The sequence below is a fragment of the Dinoponera quadriceps genome, unplaced genomic scaffold (assembly GCF_001313825.1).
Source record: "Dinoponera quadriceps isolate SergipeBrazil2010 unplaced genomic scaffold, ASM131382v1 scaffold96, whole genome shotgun sequence".
NCBI lineage: Eukaryota > Metazoa > Arthropoda > Insecta > Hymenoptera > Formicidae > Dinoponera > Dinoponera quadriceps.
Genome location: NW_014554269.1, coordinates 861,214 through 880,582, shown reverse-complemented (window position 1 = coordinate 880,582; position 19,369 = coordinate 861,214). Strand labels below are relative to the sequence as shown.

The 19,369-nt window shown below is 41.2% G+C and overlaps 3 protein-coding genes and 1 pseudogene across 6 annotated transcripts in view; 3 read left to right on the top strand and 1 right to left on the bottom strand.

Moving 5' to 3' along the window:
* Window positions 1–2,032, top strand: part of LOC106752329 (protein outspread) — a 214,409-nt gene extending 212,377 nt beyond the window's left edge. Inside the window, exons 17-18 of one of the 4 annotated variants that reach the window (XM_014633954.1) lie at window positions 604–804; window positions 1,589–2,032. In XM_014633954.1, the coding sequence (XP_014489440.1) occupies window positions 604–804; window positions 1,589–1,737 (350 nt within the window). In that variant the 3' untranslated portion in view covers window positions 1,738–2,032. The remainder of the gene's footprint in view (window positions 1–603; window positions 805–1,588) is intronic. The other 3 variants (XM_014633970.1, XM_014633962.1, XM_014633979.1) reach the window with 3 other exon arrangements.
* Window positions 2,033–6,398: 4,366 nt separating this feature from the next.
* On the top strand, window positions 6,399–9,656 carry LOC106740875. The gene is made up of 6 exons (XM_014612340.1): window positions 6,399–6,485; window positions 7,441–7,580; window positions 8,186–8,359; window positions 8,718–9,017; window positions 9,146–9,275; window positions 9,442–9,656. Exons 1-6 carry the CDS (start codon window positions 6,399–6,401, stop codon window positions 9,607–9,609), a joined length of 999 nt encoding a protein of 332 aa, XP_014467826.1. The 3' UTR covers window positions 9,610–9,656.
* A 706-nt stretch (window positions 9,657–10,362) lies between these two features.
* Window positions 10,363–14,608, top strand: LOC106752030 (annotated as a pseudogene).
* A 449-nt stretch (window positions 14,609–15,057) lies between these two features.
* Window positions 15,058–18,925, bottom strand: LOC106740884. Its single transcript, XM_014612351.1, has 3 exons — window positions 18,800–18,925; window positions 15,785–15,931; window positions 15,058–15,634 (listed from the first exon to the last, which is right to left on the bottom strand). Exons 1-3 carry the CDS (start codon window positions 18,923–18,925, stop codon window positions 15,554–15,556), a joined length of 354 nt encoding a protein of 117 aa, XP_014467837.1. The 3' UTR covers window positions 15,058–15,553.
* Window positions 18,926–19,369: the final 444 nt, after the last annotated feature.

Here is a 19,369-nt window from a genome sequence, read left to right as displayed (position 1 = left end):
ATGTCTAATCTCTAGATATAACTAATTAGCTAACGTAACGTGCGTAACTCGGGGATACGCCGGTGACGTGCAGACCGCGAGTCCTCACAAATTCCCACGGGAAATGTCCGCGTCAGAGCTTTCGGGAGAACTCAGTGGCGTCCTCTTGGCCTGTTTAAAACGTGTGTCACTTTTTCCAGTTGCTAGTCTGGTCACTGGCGCATCTTTGATTAGGAAAAATCGCGATAACAATAGCGATCACCTCAAGTGACGCTTGAAACTTCACAAGCTGTCTTCGAGGTTAAATCAAGACGTAAAATCAAAATTCGGGGTTTCCGCCACTTCAAGACGTTCAAAGGGTACTCGAGAGACGCGAAGATGTAGATTACATCCGGAGAAAGCGAAAAGAAGTTGCAAGTAACACGATAATACGATAATCAAAGGCACTAGATGTAAAGATATTGTTACATAGAAGGTACCATTATATTCCGGCGGCTATTCTTCTTTTCTTTTTCTTTTCTCGACGGGACGTTGCCTTCGCGCGGAGATATGTCACGAGCGACGGCATGGCAATGTGCATACAGAGGAGCGTAACAGTGTTTCGGCAATGATTTGAAATGTAAGGTGGCACAACAGAGATGCGAGTCGGCGGCGCTGGCGGCCGGTGGCAGGAGAACAAACAGAATGAAAAGCAGCCACATCAGCAGCATCAGCAGCAACAACAACAGCAGCAGCAGCAACAGCTCCCGGAGACATACACCCTCCGTGCCGACGCTCGTCACACATCCCGCCTCACCCCGGAACCCACAGCTCTCGCCGTTGCAGGTCCGTTGGCCTTATCCATTGGCGCTCAAAGGCTTTTGCAGAACGGCTGACTTGTAATCTCAAGATAATGTTTCATGCCTTAACTCTTTATCTACCTTATCATTTTTTTAAATTTACTTTTTTATGATGCATTATAATGCGGTATAATATTTTGAGTATATTACTGTAAGTTATAAACTTTACATCGCTATATTTTCAAAGCAAAACAGTCAATCCTAAAAGTTTAATGTTTCTATATTAATATCATAGTTGGTTTTTCATAAAAATCCTAAATGTAATTTAGAAGAAATTAAAAATAGGAATTAAAAGTGGAAAATTAATCTCAAGGAATACGTATAATATATGTCATCTTTAGCTGCGAATATCTCAGCTTCCGAATAGTCGATTTACTTATAATTGCGCCAATAATTGGGTAATATTTAAATTTGCATATAGTGCAAATTTCAACAAAATTTCTTAAAAAAACATATTTTATAAGTCTACCATTCTGCTTAAGTCCTTACGCGTGTTTTGCGATTCGAAGGGGACGAAATTATCATTCCGTTCGCGCGCTCGGCTCTGCCTGTGGTCGCTTTCGCTCGTCGCGTCTTCACTTTCGTACAACGCTCGCGTCTCGTTCCCCGAAGTGTGCGCTTGCAATCCTTTGTGTGTGAACAGACTTGTAATTGTAATTTGTAATTCCCGCACGAAAGCCTCACGTTCGCTCCGGCCGTTTTTCGCGGTATACCTTCGCAGTGAAAGTATATAACTAGGTGAATAACCGTCGCGCGTTTGTACATTGCAGAGCTGATGAGGTCTCCACCAGTGAGGTGGTCCAGCAGAAGTTGCCGCAGCCTGCCCCCAACGCCCACACCGAGTTACCATCATCCACTTCATCCTCCTCTGCCCGCCGTCGGCATGGTCGCCGAACGGAAGAAGCGTTTCGAGCTCTGAACCCCCATGCATTTCTCTTTTTTCCGATGTAATTCGATGTAACTCGACGACGCGAGGAGACCCGCGCGAGGATAGCACGCGAGAACGAATGTAGAAACGAACGATGAAGAAACGAATGACGAAACGATCGCTTTGAACATATTTAGAGATGACAAATTTTGAGCAGGTCCAATAATATTTCGCGTATATCATTTGTACAAGTATTAAAAATCGAAGTATCGGATAGTATTTAGAAGAAAAAAGAAACAAAAAAAGAAACGAGAAGTATTCCGAGAAAGAGAAAGCAAAAAAAAAAGTATTCTGACGTGCGCGTTATTCCGATACGCGCCGCTTCTCCGCTCTGAGAATGTAAGACTGAAAGTGTTTCGATATCACGTCACTCACGGACCAACGAGCTTCTGTAAAATGTAAATCCGCACGGATAGATCGTTCAGACAATACCGTATTTTCCTTGCGATTCGCGTGAGCGCGAGTCGCGCGACTCTCAGCACTGCCGTACGAAAGATGGTTGCCGCGCGAGAGGCTCGGATGAACTTCTTGACGAGCCGGTGTCAAAATGCGCCGATCGCGCTCGTCGTCACGCGACAATATTGAGCATGTTTATCAGGTAAACATGATTCAATATGCCGAGGAAGAAGCGAGTCCCGATTGTCCGGGACAAGTGTGACGCTTCGTGATTCTCCTTCAATGGTGTAAGAAAGAAGAAACGCGCGCGAACGTCGAAAGCTCGTCGCGAAAGCCTACCGGTCGCAACGGGTCGTTTTTGACTGAATTTTTCCCGGAGAAATTTTGCTAAGCATGTTTACCGGCGCGCCGCTCGGCCGCTCTTTTGATATCCACATTTAAACTTTGATAAGAAATTAAATGAGAATCTTTTTAACTGTAGTTTTGCGAACGAATGAGCGTTTTATCGCGACCGTCGATTTTGGAAGTGTGCGTTTTCGGGCATTATTCGTCGCGAAAGATCACCCGCGCGAAACTCCCTTAAGACGTGCGTTAACCGACAGAATAACTCATTTGCATACAGTGTATAATTAGATTACTGTGTGTAGTTAGGAATTTCTTAATCTCGCGCATTCTTTACGGGACATTCGTGCATTGTTATCGTTATTCAGAGAAACGTGCACGATGTGTCGGAGCAGTAATTTGCCACTGTGTTAATTCTACGTTTGCATGTCTCGGTGTAGTCAAGAGAGGCAGATAACAAATAATTAAAAATTGTTGTAACGAGGTATTACCAGTATTAATTTGCGAGGCAATATTTGAGGATATTTGGTATTTTTTATTATGAAATTAGTCATTAATGGATACCATAGTTTAAATTATAAGTGTAAGATCCAGATAATATTTAGGAAAATATCTGGATTACGACGTGCTTACACTTGAAGAAACAAAAACATCATGTTTAATAGTAATATTATATAACTTGATACGTACGTTACATATTATATAATTATATTTTTTTTATATAATTATATTTTATTATATAATTGTATAACATTTAAATATAATATAATTATATTTTATTATATAATTGTATAACAATATATATATATATATATATATATATATATATATGATTTTTTTATCATGAATTATTTTTTTTATAAATATACACAGCACGTTCTTAAATTAAAATAATAGCGAACGATGAATAACGCAGAATATATTATAATACTTAGTTACAATAATTTTCAATTATTTATTATTTATTTTTCTTAACTTTTCTGAGAAACATAATAAACGTACATTGATTACAATGACAGAATGTTACCTTGACACACCGTCTCTGCATTCGTCAGTGAACAGTCATGACGCACGAATGTGCTGCAGACAAGAAATGAAAAGTTAGAAAAATTATCATCAGTAACTCTACGTGTCAAGGCGATCTTGCTGGTTAGTGTGCTCTTTGGTGCTAAAATAAAAGTAAGTCGAGGAAATGCGTTATTATGAATCGTATATATGTAATAATCGTCGTGATAATTGTCAAAGTGTAGCGTAGAATTCGTGTACTTTTCGATGTGAAACTGCGTTAGACCGAGAATTCACTTCAGGTCTTCGCGATTTTTCGGAATTTGCATTAACACCGATGAGGAAACTTTAGTATCTTGTTAACTGAGGGGTTTCGTGCAATTAAATCCTACTCTGGCAGTTAAGTTTTGATCGTTACGAAGAATTTGTCGAGCACTTCGCAAAGCGAAAGTTAACGTTCGGTTGTACGACGGTCAAATTCACTTTTATACTCGCGTATGTCTATTCTCAGAGAGGATCCTGTTGAGTTTGTTATCTTTAGATAAATACTTTTGGAATCGTACGATTTTGGATGTTATAGAGAAGACATATCGTCGAGGTTGAGCGAATGTAGAAAAAAAGGGGGGAGAAGGGAGAGAAAGATAGAGAGAGAGAGAGAGAGAGGGAGAGAGAGAGAGAGAGAGAGAGAGAGAGAGAGAGAGAGATGCAAAAAAGGAAGTTTTTAGTTCATTACTTGAGAACGAAGAGATCGTTTTACGCTTGTTTCTCTTGTTATGTATAGATTTTGCACATAAAATACGGCGTTATCGTATTGCACCGTGTATTACCGCATTTTCTCATTATGTAAATGTTCTCTTCTTTCAGGTTGCGATCATTTGATGTTAAATACTGTATAGTTTATGACGTTTTATTAAGAAGCAAAGGTATATAAATAGACGATTAATATCCCTGTCAGTCCCCTTCGTCCCTCTTCCATATTGTATGGTTTGTTTATATATACATATATATATATATATATATTTACTATTGTATTCTATATATTATATATTATTGCGATTCGTTCCAGTGATTCTCTCGATATTAAGACGACAGAAGATATTAAAAATTCACTACGATCGTCTCTTATGTAGAGTAATTACTCTCAGGATTGTTTAACATTTATAATATATTACGATTATGCTCTATTGTATTTGTATGATAATTTATAACACGTTTGAAATAAACTACAGTAACCATAAACGCATTTATTAACTACGTTGACCTCTTGCGTGTATAATGTTAATTTCAATATACCAGCAACATAATTTGTTCCTTGGCCCCGAAAACTTTATTTCACATTTAACAAATAGAAACAGAAGTCTACTGATCCGTTGTTCATATTATCAAAAAATAAGGGCTCAATTGATTTGTTATTGAATATGCATGCTTATTGAAAAAAATAAGAGTTCGTCCGACCAGTCGTTGAGTCGTAGCTAATTAACTAAACTGGTCAATACGATTGGTCAATTCTATTAAATTAATATTCGATTAGATTTAAATCGTGATGATAGAAACAGACATAAGACAGCTATAGAATATTTAATCATAGTCAGACACAGCTATTTAGCAAATGCATTCATAGTTATTATAATTTATATTTCAAACATGTTATAAATTATCAAACAGATACAAAAGAGCTTAATCACACACATAAATGCTGTGCTATTCTACTTAGCCAAGATTCAAACCCGCCTGATGTAATGGGATTTCTCTCGACACCACTAGATGGTGTTAAGAAGTCTGTTTTTAGTTGTATTGAATCAGTTTTCAAGAGATCAGTTATTATGAATGTCGAAGTCTCGAAGCGTTTACAATATAAGAACAAAGTTGGTAGTAGTTCGACTCAACAGCTAGTCAAACGGACCTTCACTTTACAAGCAACATGACCTTATGGCAAATCTTAGCCAAATTTATAACCCAATAATAATAGAGTAGTAATGATTCAATTCAATGACGAATTATTTAATCTGTTATGTACACATTTTATCTCTAACTTTCTAATGACAAGATGAATTTTCAATGTATACAGGAAGGTGAAGTCAGATTCAACCTCGTGTTCTGTTTTGTTCATCTTTCACATAATCAATGTATATAATGGATAAAAGAAGTAAATAATAACAGGAAATATTCCTTGAAAAAAAAAAAAACAGCGCGTGCACGCTGTAAAATACGAGAAACCGTGGAGTCAATATGACCTCACTTTGCCATTAGAGTTAAATGCTACAGCGCCTGTTTTAAAAATCTTCTCGTACGGAACAAGCGAGATATCGTAACATCGATCGTGCAATCGACGATATTTTTCGCAAATAAAACGAGGAATTTCGATTACCCTCTTGGACACTCAAGCGACCAAGATACATCTCGGAATTCAACACGACGGAAAATGTTCGTGCCGAAGCCATTTTATGTACGCAGGATGCAAGATGCAACAGTACGCGAGCAGGTAGAGACGCAAGTGCGAGTTAACCGCACTCACCTGTGCGCTTCCCGACAGTAACTTCTGCTTCATGTACGGCAGCAGGCTGTTCTCGCCGTCCAAATACAACTCGAACAACTTCTTCATCGCGATTAAACCAAGCGTTTCACGGATGCACGAACGACGATCGTTACGCGCGCAATCCAAATGGCCGATAATCGCGCGAACAGTTTCTAGGACGTTCGCGAGAGGGCTCTCGAAACTCTTTCTGAATTTGGCTACGCTCTGAAAACAGGCTCTAATTTGAAAACATGTATCTAAATATGAGCGGTGTTAACGCTCCGAGAGCCCTCTCGCGAGCGTCCTCGAGACTGTTCGCGCGATTCTCGGCCATTTGGATCGCGCGTGTAACGGTCGTCGTTCGTGCATCCGTGAAACGTTTGGTTTAATCGCGATGGAGAAGTTGTTCGAGTTGTATTTGGACGACGAGAACAGCCTGCTGCCGTACATGAAGCAGAAATTGCTGTCGGGAAGCGCACAGGTGAATGCGGTTAACGCACACTTGCGTCCCTACCTGCTCGCGTATCGTTGCATCTTGCGTCCTGCGTACATAAAATGGCCTCGGCACGAACTTTTTCCATCGTGTTTTTTCCGTCGAATTCCGAGATGTATCTTGGTCGCTTGAGCGTCCAGGGGAGCAATCGAAATTCCTCGTTTTATTTGCGAAAAATATCGTCGATTGCAGATTATGGCGATCGATGTTACGATACCTCGCTTGCCCCGTACGAGAAGCTTTTAAAAACGAGCATTATAATGCTTCTCCCTCTTCACAATTTAGCGTCGTTATGCGATTGTTATTCAGGCTCGTGCTGTTAGTCGCTATTTGAAACTTGTCGCATGTGAGACAGTAGAATTCGGTTGGAATTGGATCAGAGTTTTTCAGGCGAATCGTGCGGTATACGTGACGTTACACTCGTGATCGCGATTCAACTAGAACACTCACGTCCAACTTGTGAAATTCGGATCGGAGTCGTCTTTTGTAAGACGAGTTCCGAGCGACGACTAGAAATACGAATCTAAGTGTTTGAGAATAGTTGCTGTAGGAGGGTTGCCCAGATTAATTTACTTCCCGAATACATCAGCATACGTGGCATTTTTGGTGCATTATAAGTGCGTTCGGGGAAACGCTATTTAATCGCTACCGTATCATTCTATCTTTATTACTCTTTACGTATACAACAAGGATAGAATGACGCGGAAGCGTTAAATAGCGTCTTCGCGAACGCACCCTATTGTATGTATTATATGATCCTCCTCCCCCCTCTCGCCCCGGTATTCAAATCGTGGAGAAGGAAGTTACGGAAATGATCGGCGACTTTAGCCATTTAGCACTAAAAACGATGCGACGCGTAGATACGAGTTTTGATTGTTTCCAATGTTGCGTCGTAATTGCTATTTTATCGTATATCAATTGCTATTCGTTGCGATAACAATAGGTGACGATCGAACGCATATTGTCGTGCTTGAAAAATGCGACTCAATCTGACCAGGACGTTATCGTGTGGAAACTCGTCAGATTCGACGTAATATCTACCATATGCGACGTCATGCAAACATCGGACGACAATTTCGTCAGGTATGCCATCTCTTCGTACTCCAATATGAACGTTACATTCGCTACATTTAACTTGTCCTATCCGTGAAAAATAGAAAAAAAGGTTTATTTGGATTTGATATACATATTTATTTGACTCGCATTTTTTAATATAAACAACATAATTTAATATCGATTATTTCGTTTGAATTAAAATATTTTTTTACTAGAATAAATCATATTGTTTGATAGAACCAACAGTATTATTTAAAGAAACTAATATTTCATTTTCAATAACAAAAATTTATTTCATCATATATTAAATATTCCACTGAAACGAAAAGATGTTCTTTAATATTTGTCTAATATAGTATTGCTTCTTTCAAAGAACTTATTGTTTGTGACGTCAGTGTAATATTTTTATTATTTGGATAAAAATACAAAAGAAATATGTTATTTGACATATATTTATTGTTTGAGAAACAACAATCCTATTTATTGAATCAAACATTCGTTTGTTAGCTCTATTCTAAAAGATTAATTTATTTCAATTAAAGAAATTTCATTAAACCCAAATCAATCTTTCTCTCTATGTAAAGAAAAAGAGAGAGAGAGAGAGAGAGAGAGAGACTATTTCTTTTCTGCAGAGTCGCTCTCAAATGCTTCGAACTCGCGAGCATACACAAGAGATTTTACGAGAATCACGCTGCCATGAATGCCGTGGAGTCGATGTTGAGACTCACTTACTGTATAAATAAATCACTCAAAGACTCGATACTTTCCGAGAAGCTCGTGCAGAGCATCTGCAATGTGCTCGTTAGGTACGTAGGCTTTTCTCCATGATCCTTGTCTAAACACAACGTGAGCTGTTATCACTCTTCATTGTTGCGCCAACCAACTCGACTTGCGATAATCGCATTTGACTTGGAACTTGTAACATTTCCCGGTAAACATCAACTAACGGTAAGGGAATAATAAGAATAATTTATTTTTAAAAAATATTTACTGAACAGAAAAATGTAAATTTCAAACCATTAAGTTTCTTCGATGAAAAAGAAGAATTACATTCCTAATTCTAATAGATGTTCTCTTATATTTTTTTAAATGAAAATTATCGGTCCTCCCGTCACAAGTGGCCGCACGCGTACACGGTCTCTTCATTTCGCGTTCGATTTGTAGATCATCGGAATTAGCCGTGGATCTCAACGACGTGTGCGTCCCGCAGCAAATTGTGCTGCTCGTGAAGAACTTGGACGTGCATGACTCGCAGCGGGATAAGCTGAAGTTCACCGCCGTGACGATGTTGAACGTCGTGCTGCAGCGCGCGGTTTTCGACGACAGCCCCGACGAGGAGATGATCATTGACGTGTGCCGCGACGCGATGAGGTCGATGACGGAAATTGTGAAATACGGCGAGGACGATAACGCGATTTTGCTCGCCGCGGTGATATTATGCGGCACCTGCGCCGGCGGCTCCCGGTAGAGAGAGAGAGAGAGCGAGAGCGAGAGATATATCGATCTACTTTTAGACACCGGGGTTTGCACCCGGGGTCTCTTAACGTCAATATCCCGATCCATCTTGTTCAACGAGCACTTCCGCTTGACAGGTTTTGCGGCACCGAGCCCGCGCGAGAAGAACCGATCGGCGACGATGACCTTACGATTCGCCAGAAGAAGTTCGAGTTGTCGGTCTCCATCTACGAAGCAATGATGACAATAATTATACCCTACGTGAAGGTCTGTTCATTAGAGAGAGAGAAAGAGAGAGAGAGAGAGAGAGAGTTCATTACTAACGAGGTTTGAGCGGAAATTCGTACACCACGCAGCCGCGGAGTGAATCGTGTTTTGCGAGAACGCTTGAAACACCGTTACAACGAACCCGACGTGTATTCTCCTTTGACAGGATGCGGACTTGTCGCGCATAGACTCGGTCACGTTTCACCGGAACCTTGTCTCCTGCCTGAACAACCTGTACCAGCTGAAAAGCTGCAATCATGACAACTTGTCGAACCACTTGGCCGCCAATGGTTATCTCGAGTACTTCTTGCGCTTGACCGTGCAACTTCCGTAAGTCGCGCCGGTCGTTCTTAACGTTCTATAGGATTAACGAGATTATACGTTGCACAACTTATAAATAGAAGCATTAACTTAAAGTGCGAAAGGCTGATATTATCCTCAAAGAATCCTTAGGCACGCGAGTGCGCGAGAGAGATCGCAAAGACACGCTTAAACGGAACCTAAATCTTTTGGACGTTTATCTAAGTGATTCAGATTATTGTAGATCTTAGATATTTTAAATTTAGAACCTTGATCATCTCTACATAAATTGAGAAAATAGCGTTTAGTATTTGCTACTATTATTGCATAATGAAATAATTATAGCCAGGAAAACCATTTTTTTGATAAATTAGCGTTAATAATGATAATCTTATGTGCAAATTGCTAAAATTTTCTTGTTAGAATAACAAAAAGTATGGTTGTCGACGAAAGGGACTATAATTTCAGCAAAATCAGTCATTCATTTTCTCTCAGTGTATACAATTTTAACGTAATGTTAATATTCTAGGTTGTAATTTTTGAATAAATTTATTATTTAGACAGTGAAAGAAATATATAGTAACGTGATTTTGCTTGATAAATACTAAATTTAGAATGGCCTTGGTGCGCCACTGAAAATACGGTACTAACGGGCAATACATCCCAGTTTCTTAAAGATATACGAGACAAATTTTTTTCACGTGTTACCGTTATATCATACCGTATTATTGTCTGAGTGCGAAAGTGCACTGTTTACCGAGTCCCGCAGCGTTGTAAAATAAATTTAATGCGTTACGTGCCAACGTTAAAGTTTGAGTGTTACCTTGAAAAAGCGCGGTTGCGTTGAAACCACTGAGAGGAGTACAGTTGCGCCGAAACCACGTTTCACATTATAGGGGGAATGTACAAAGGAGCATTTGCATATTGCTATCGCGCATCCTGGATATCCTCGGCAAAACGGCATTCTCCAGAGACGCGATTAAGTTCACGAATGTTTTACGCCAAGGTCTCCTTGAGCTACCGAAAAATTCCGCGGATCAATGGAACAATGCGATAGAACGTCACGGTAAAGCCGGAACTGCACTCGTGATCTTGCTGTACTATCATTTTCACGGCACTCGAAAGTACGATGTTTTCCTTTCTTCATTGTTGTATCTTTCCTCCTGTCGCACAGATTCGCGCTCTGCGATAGATGAGGAAAAATATTTCGCTTTGTTATTTTTATGCGCACACGAAGAAAAATAATTTTGCTGTTGTAACGAGACGACATCGTTATTACTGTCTATTTGTTAGCGATAGCGATCATTAAAATTTAATCGGCATAAGCAAATTAGCGAATTATTCATAATTAGAGCAGAAACAGTTTTGTTTTGCGGGATAAAAAATATTCTACTGAGTTAATTTGCCCTCAGGACACGTTAATTTGCTGTTAGAACAAAATATTGTTTTCCTATATTTACTAATTTGTTTTTACAGCAAAGTAATTTGTAGATTCGGCAAAATAATTCAGTGAATGACGATTAGTATTCTTAACAAATCATTTTGCTTTTCATATAGTAACCTACAGATTTTGCTGTGACAGCATAAAATTTGCTATGCCAGCAAATTATTTTTCTTCGTACGGAAAAAGAAAAACGATCGGTCTCTGATTATGTCAGTTTTCACTTGCAAATCTCAGAATTTGTAAAAAATTCCAATAGTCTCCCAGTTTATTTTATCGCAGTACACTCTAATAATTCGTCTTCGAGTTCGCAGATTTTCGTATCGTAAATTTTTCGCACTTCACTCATATTAGCTGATCGACGTTGCTAATTCAGTTTATGGTCGTTATTTTGGGATTCTCACGAATTGTAAAATTTTCACAATTGAAAACAGCAAAAGCGAACATTATGGGTCGTTTGTCTTCTCCTCCTTAGCGCCGCTTTTAATTTAATCGATCGTCACCAATTACACGTCTCTTTTCAGAAACAATATAGCGTCTTTGCAGTCGCTCATCACCCGAATCATGCTGCTGGTGCCGTCAAAGGCGATCTCGGTCTCGATTTTGAAACCGTTGTGGTTCTTGTTCGCCGTGAGTATGTATAATTCAACGTTCCCTCATCCGCTATACGCTAATTGCATTGGACCTCACAGGTAATGTCTATATCACATCCGCGTCCCAATTCGATGCACCATTATGACAAAGCGGTCAGTAGATTGACAAGAGTCCTGGTTGGTTTGAAGATCAATGAGTTTTACAGCCACCATATCGATCTTCTGCATCACTGCCTTGTATGTCCCGAGTTTTCGCAACACGTGCTGAATCAAGTCTTAGACTTGTGGCTGATCGAATCTGAAGGCGATATTAAGCCGTTATTGCGGTTCAATTGCGACAAAGTGGTCCGGCGTTTACTGGCGAGTAGAAAGCTTATGTTTTTATCCTTCGCGATATTATCGCGAAATCGAGATCGTCCTCGATCACGTATCTACGTGTGATTTACGTCCATACGAGCGTGTATTTCGCTGTGTCGGGAGAGAGAAAAGATACTTAAGTATTCGCGTTTTAATAAGCGACATCGTGATATCTCACGACTACAGTAGAAAGGAAACCGTGATGGATTTCTATGAGAGGCTCACGACAATCTTCGTTCGCTTGCGAATAGGTCGTGGTGCAAACCGGTTGCCCGCAGCGTGTTATGAGCCTGGCTGTGAAAGCACTTCATCATTTGATACGAATCGACGATCCGTACGTCGAGCAAATTGTGGATATCGTTTGGTACATGCTACCGAATATTCTCTCATCGCACGACTCGGATACCGGTATGTTCTGTATTAAGTTGTACAATTTTGTTCATCGAACTTCGTGTCGAATTTTCGCGAAATCCAGACGAAATTCCGGTTTTACATTAGAGCTCTGGGTCCCTCACACTGCAGTCGTTTTATTTGATGACGTCAGAAGCGTGAAAACGCATACCTAAAAAATTCTTGCGAAATATATTCGTAAAATATTCCGGAAACTTTCTCTAATGTTGTAATGAACCTTTTCTCTAATAATCAACAAATAACCATAAATCTAACACGCCACGCTGTCTTCCCTTTTTGTTTATCCTTTCTCATGATTTTGTTAATTTTACGGTATTTATTGATTATTAAAGTGAAAGGGAAATTTTCGGATTATTTATTTTAATTTTTTTTTTAATTTTGGGCACATGTTTTTTCACTTTTGACAAAAATGACATTTATGATAGATTTAGCACACTTGTAAAATTATCCGAATACTTTTTTTATTCGAACAATCAATAAATAGTCGTAAAATTAATATTGACAGAATCATGAAAAAAGAGCTAAAATGCAAGATTCCATGTCAAGTTAATTTTTGTCACTATTTATTGATTGTTCAAATAAAATAAAATACTCAGACAATTTTACAAGCGTGATGAATCGACACACACACACATACACACACATACACACACACACACATTCATTGGACGTTGACCAAAACGTATGTATCGCGTTAATTTCCAATTGATATCGCCGTTGGAGCACGTTTTATCGAATCTATGCTTGCAGTGGCGCATATAGAGGCGGTTCTAGAATTAGCTAATATCACCCAACCACACACAATGCCGATACAACTCATACTACGCGGCGCCGATAGTATTGTTAATATCATATTGAAGAAGACCACGAATTTGAAATTCATGACAGTGGTTATAAAGCAAGCTTATATCTTTCTGGTCGCTGCTATGTCGCGCAAGTCATTCAATGGTAAGGAATGAATAGGCACCCGGAAGAACACACATTTTCAAGTGGAATGATATATTTGGTCGAAATATTCCCATTACAGTGCTTAGGACCTACATAAAGAACGCCGCGCTATTGAAAATTCTGTACAACTACGGATTTTCGCAGAAGAGATCGGAATTATCGTCGATCAGCGTGAAGCTGCTCGCATTTATAATTCATAGTCAGAAAAGATCTTCGATTAAGGTAACAATTAGCTAAGGATCTCTCGTGAGAGACCTTATCGATTTCGCAAAGACTCTCGAGTACCTGAAGCTGATCTCATGTGCATTTCAGTGCGAACAGTCGCTGATCGTCCGCATGGAAAGCCTGGTCGAGCTGTTGTTCGCGAACACGGAAGAATCGGCTATCTGCGCAACGAACGAAATGCAATTTATATGCGAGCTTTTAACGCAGAATGCTGATGGATCGGCTGTCGTCCTGCAAAAGATCGCGACTGATAGCGACGACGTGGACATGGTTATCAATCTCTACGAATTTCTCCATATCGTTCACGCACAGGTCAGTCGTGTTTAAAAGTGCAGCGACGCGAAAGCGAACGGGAGAGAATACCTTTCTTCGCGTCGAAAAGCGTATATTTTACAAAAAATCAACGATCGTTTTATCGACCAGAGAAGAGAGAAAGAGGGAGGGAGAAAGAGAGAGACAAGAAGAGAGAACGGGAAATTGAAAATTGTTTATATTAATGTAATTGTAACTGTTGTATATATAGTGTCAGCTCGGTTTTAGCTATTTGTTTTCTTTTGTAGAAAGATCCCGTGCAAAGGGACATGGCGTATGAATGTTTAACAGCTCTATTGGACTTTTGCAACGCTGAGGTGACCATGCTGATGCCCCATCTCTGCACCACGATGAGTAATTACGATCTCGTCTTCAACGTCGTGAACATGCGACACGTGTCCTGTCACTTCGTGAAATTCGTCGCCGTGTGGCTTCGTTATCGCAGGACGAGTTGTAACTACGTACCGTGGAACCCCAGATCGTTGTACAAGACGCCCTTTGATGAAGTTTTGGATCACCTTAGGGAATATTACGTGATCGTTCGTAACAAGGGCCTGAAGGACGCCTGCCTGGAGCTGCAACACGCGGTAAATAACACGCCCTCTTCCTCCGGCGAACGGTTCAAGTGTAAATCGCACGCATCACACGGGATTGATTGGTTTTTTTTACCTTACGTTACTCTTGTGTATATATATACATATTTTTTTTTTTCTTTACAGCTGTCGCAATATCCGAGCGAACAATAATAAAACTCGTAGATCATATCACGTTATATCACAGTACAAATGGCTCGTTTATCGTTGAGCCAAGTTGCAAACGCATTTCACCACACTTTTTTTGTCCTTTTCTTTTTTTACGAAATCTTAAGTCGCGACTTTTCCTCCCGAGTGAGATCGATGTAGTTTTTACTTTCAATTAGATTATTTCATCAACTTGAAGTTCTGTATATTTCGAGGGAATAAAGTACGCGTATAATAGTGAAAATGCGCAATTGCTTTGAAGCACCGCTATCCGTCATTCGCTATACATCGAGAGATTGTTTTATTCGAGTAACATGCATGTCGTAGGATAGATCGAGTATATCTATGTTGCGTACCGAGATTGAAGAATATTTCAACGAGAGAGAGAGATTGTTTCTTAGTGGCGTATAAAAGCGGTAAAACGGTGAGCTGCAGTTCACTACGCTAGTGCAGCGAACCGTTAACAATTCATCTCTTTATTTTGTGCAGTGTCGTTTATCAATGTTACACGACGATGACGACGTCGTGACGTGGTAACATGTGCGTACAAAAAGTAGAAAAAGATTGTTCTCGAGCACGATTCCCGTCGGTGTACCACCACCACCGCCACTAACTGCTACATAGTTATTTACCGCCACTACTACTCCTCGCACGAAGCCGCACGAAGCGCGTTCGTTAATAATTCACATTCAGCGAACCATCCACGAACGTTCGAGGCGCATTGCGCGGTACGCTCGTGTGTTAGTCTTCGATTTAACTCTTTTGGAACGGCGGAGTCCGGGCGAGAAGCTCCAGAGACGACGGATCGTGTACTTTTTGCTTTTTCGCGCGACTACAGCGAAACCGGAAGGGGTTGAACGGTACACCGACGGCTCGTCCGTCGGTCCTTCGATCGCTCGTTCGTTCATTTCGCGATTCGAAGCCGCGCGCCTCCGTTTCTTCCTTCGTCTTTTACTTCCGCGGCCGTCCGTTTCGCTGCATGAAGCAACCCTTGAAGGAATTTAATCTCACATCAATCTCACCCTCCTCCAACTGAAACGTGTTGATCGTTCGTTAGTCGTGCCGTCATTGTGGGATACTCACACGTAAGAGGATACGCATGTGACGCATGAAAATGCGACGCAAGCGAACGCAATTAACGGGATTGCCGAAATTGGTGTACACGTACAGACGCATACGTACCTGATCGAATAAATAGATCTCCTTGTAGCAAGACGGCGACACGCATTCCCGTATGCACCTAGTTTTCGCGACGCCGCTTCTGTGCGACAACATTTTGCAGGCGCCGCTCTCCTCGCAGGCCTGCTCGAACTGCCGGAAGAGCAGCTCCTGCGCGACAGAATATTTTACCGATCGTAATTATGACATTGACTCCTGTGACGTCGCTTGAGCGCGTGAGCGTGAAGCTTCGTCTTCCTCGAGACGTTCATTTAATCTTCTCAGGGACCAATTGATTAAAGTCTGAGAGAAAAGACTTAATTTTAGAGTGACTCATACATGACGCGTCCGACAATCGTGCCATGAGATTTCTCGTTTTTTTCGGTTAGAGAATTTCGCGAGTTTGCGAACATTTATTTGACGGGGAATATTTTTAGCGCGGTGGGCGTGGATTTATTCGTAATAATGTTCGATGTACAGACGATAGCGAAAAAATTATCACATTTTTCATCACCTCGATGAACTTCCAAAACATACACACACACATATTCGATTATCCGTTGGAAAAATTTTATTTAAAATTGTTTAAAGGGTTATTTGAAAAATTTACCTCTTGAGAATTATTAAAAAACAAATTCTATTCGACAGCGGAATGTCGCGAATCTCGTTAAAAAAATTGTTAATTGTTAAAAAAAGCTACGATTATTTTGCCACTCGCTACATTTTGATACGCAGTATTCGAGTTGAACAAAAAAACTGTATCAGTGCACCTGAAAAGATTAATAACATTTTAAAGGTACACACACACACATATATGTGTGTCTCAGTATACCTGATTCATTTTCAAATGCAGCAAGAGAGAATTTAACAATATCTCTTGACGATGAAAGAGAGAAATCAGCCGTTGAAATATCCCGTCTCGTAAATTTCACTGCGAATCGGCCGTTAATTGCGAACACATCTATCCACCGCCTCCCTCAGCTTTTCGCAAAACTGTGCGCGATCTTTCTCAATATTGACAGGTTTCGCGTTGCAAATCCCACCGCGAATCGCTCGTCAATTAATATACGGTAAATCGCGACCACCGCCGCGCGCTGAGCGTTAATTCCCGACGAATGTTAATTCCGATGTGTGAGAACGTGTATCCCGCGGCGCGCATCTCTCGTGCGACGTTAATAAAACGACACTTGCATTCCGCGCCGCGTCGCCGCGGGGTAAAGCGAAACACGACAATTGATTCGTGCATGTCGGAAGATTAACCTCAATTAAAATCAATGTGACATCCAACGGTGTGGCGCGGCGTGCATGCGCGCCTTTAATTTTCCTCGCGGAGCAACTCCACGCGCGCGCGTCTGCCTTTCTCCGCGCGGAATAAAAGTATCATTCCGCGCGCGCGAGCGAATGTTTACCGAGAGTGTAATAATGCAGGAAGTCGAATGTGCTTTCTCTCATCTCATTTCTCGGCGGGAGGAAAATAAAAAAAAGAAGAGACGCGCGCGCGCCGCAGAGATGTGTTTCACGTGCATCAGACGCGCGTGTCGATGAAGAGATCGCACCGGGACGATTTCTCGACGAAGCTCCGACGAAACTTTCCACCGGAAATACGTCGAATTCAGTTACTCGTGCTGACGCGCAATCGCGGGGGCTCGCGCGAACACTTCCTCGCGTTCGTACGCTGCTTTCGCCGCGAGGATCGTGAAGCGAGCTCTTTCTACGTAAAAAAAGTACTAAAATCAAATAATTATCTGATTTCCAGCTTCTTATGTCAAGTAAAATTTTTATCAATTTAAGTATATTTTCATAACTTGTAAACATTTATCTGAACGCAGTAGTATCTTAATTTGTAAATGAATTGCTAAACGTAAGCGTAAAATGGTTCTAAATTTAAGAGAGAATTTAATAGAATTATGTGATTAATTTAATAGAATTATGTGATATTTCTCTTCCACGTAATTTTGATCGATAAATAATCAATTTATAAAAGGTTTGCTAGATGCACTAACTGAAAATACGGTATTTGGTGAGCGAACTTTAAAATTCGATTTTTCTATCCAGTAAATATTTTCTAAAAATAAATTCTGAAGGTCCCAATATTACGAATTTAATACTCATCGCAGTTGTTTTAACACGTACGAGTAAATATCTATTTATATACAAAAGAATTATATTGTTTATAGCCAATTATTATATTTCCACATCTAGCAAATATTTGTCAAGAAATATTGGAGTAACCATTTTACTTGAATCATATAAATATTACTTGAACGATAACACTTTTCCTTTTCAGTGTACATTCGAAATGCAATTTTTTCGCGGTCGCCGCTACTTTTCCGCTCCGGTCAAGTTCGGTTTCGGCGGGCAGGATTCTTCCGCCGCGAGTCGCGGCTCCGAACTCGCGCTGGAACTTCCCAACGCAAACATTCGCACACGCCAACTTCCCGGCGCGGCCGTGTACACTTTGACCTTTAGCCGAATACTCCCCCCGAGTTAATGCCAAATCGATCGCGGTCTCCTCTCTCTCTCTCTCTCTCTCTCTTCACCGCGAGCCAGCTCTCCGGCTCCTTACGTCCTCGCGTAAACGATAGCCACCCGATATGCGACGCGTCTCATTATGTAACCGAATCCTTTAAACTCGCTTCACCGAGTATCTCCGAACGAACATGAATTTCTCCGTTATTTTTATCTTCTTTTTATATTTTATATTTTTTACGAAATCTCCAATCACCACCGATCAAATCGCCGAGTCGGATCGACGATTTCACGCGCGAAGCGGAGCGGGAACGGAGTTTCCTCTCGCCGATCCTCGGTGATCCCGGCCGCGATAATTCGAAAAGGCCGCTATTAACCGGCCGGCCGGCCGGCTCGAAGGACGAAGAAGCGTCAAGCGGATTACCGCCGCACACCGGTCCCCGGCGTCGTAAAAGTGTCAGCCCGCACGAATGGGGGTTGCTCTAACCATAACCTGTATCGGGCGGTTCAGCGCACGGCAGCACTCGCAGCGCGACGAATTCGCAGAGGACTTAGATGGGCCGGACTTACATTCTTGGTGGTTTCCTTGTACGGGTACTCGGGGAATGTGAAGGTCTTCGCGAGGGAGCCTGGCCCTTCCTGCAGATGACCGACGACGAGGATCAGGCTGAGCGCGAACGCCACCCCCGGCGCCATGTTGAAGAGCCGGCGACGATCAATAGCCGGGGATGGCGCTCCGTTTGCTCGCCTCCGCCGACCGAGTTTCGCGCTGGAAAATAAGAAACTTTCGAGCGAATTAGCGGAACGTCGTGCAAGACACTGGCGACCGTTGACTCGCGACGAATGTACTCCCAGGGCCCCCGAGACACGTAATTGTCAAGCGTATTTCACGCGCGAGCGAGCACCGCTCCACCGTTAAGTCGCGTCCTCTCCCCTTCCTCTTCGCACGTTTCTTACCGCGATGGAATCGTCGAATCCCCTTCTTTTGATTTTAATTTCGCCCCCGAGCGAGAAATTATTCCGGCTACCGTCGTTCGCGCAATCTGAAAGTCGATTTTAAATCTCCAGAGAGATTCTGATGTAAAAACGAGATTTGTATGTTGTACGTTGAAGAGCCGGGGCTTAAAACTAGGAGACCGA

What these genes read in the sequence shown, in the direction of transcription:
- LOC106740875 (XM_014612340.1), top strand. Translation starts at nt 6,399, where the DNA reads ATGGAGAAGTTGTTCGAGTTGTATTTGGACGACGAGAACAGCCTGCTG. An exon ending in TCGGACGACAATTTCGTCAG is followed by an intron (nt 7,581 to 8,185) that starts GTATGCCATCTC and finishes TCTTTTCTGCAG; the next exon opens with AGTCGCTCTCAAATGCTTCG. An exon ending in ACCTGCGCCGGCGGCTCCCG is followed by an intron (nt 9,018 to 9,145) that starts GTAGAGAGAGAG and finishes TCCGCTTGACAG; the next exon opens with GTTTTGCGGCACCGAGCCCG.
- LOC106740884 (XM_014612351.1), bottom strand. Translation starts at nt 18,925, where the DNA reads ATGGCGCCGGGGGTGGCGTTCGCGCTCAGCCTGATCCTCGTCGTCGGT. An exon ending in ACAAGGAAACCACCAAGAAT is followed by an intron (nt 15,932 to 18,799) that starts GTAAGTCCGGCC and finishes TCTGTCGCGCAG; the next exon opens with GAGCTGCTCTTCCGGCAGTT. An exon ending in AGATCTATTTATTCGATCAG is followed by an intron (nt 15,635 to 15,784) that starts GTACGTATGCGT and finishes AACACGTTTCAG; the next exon opens with TTGGAGGAGGGTGAGATTGA.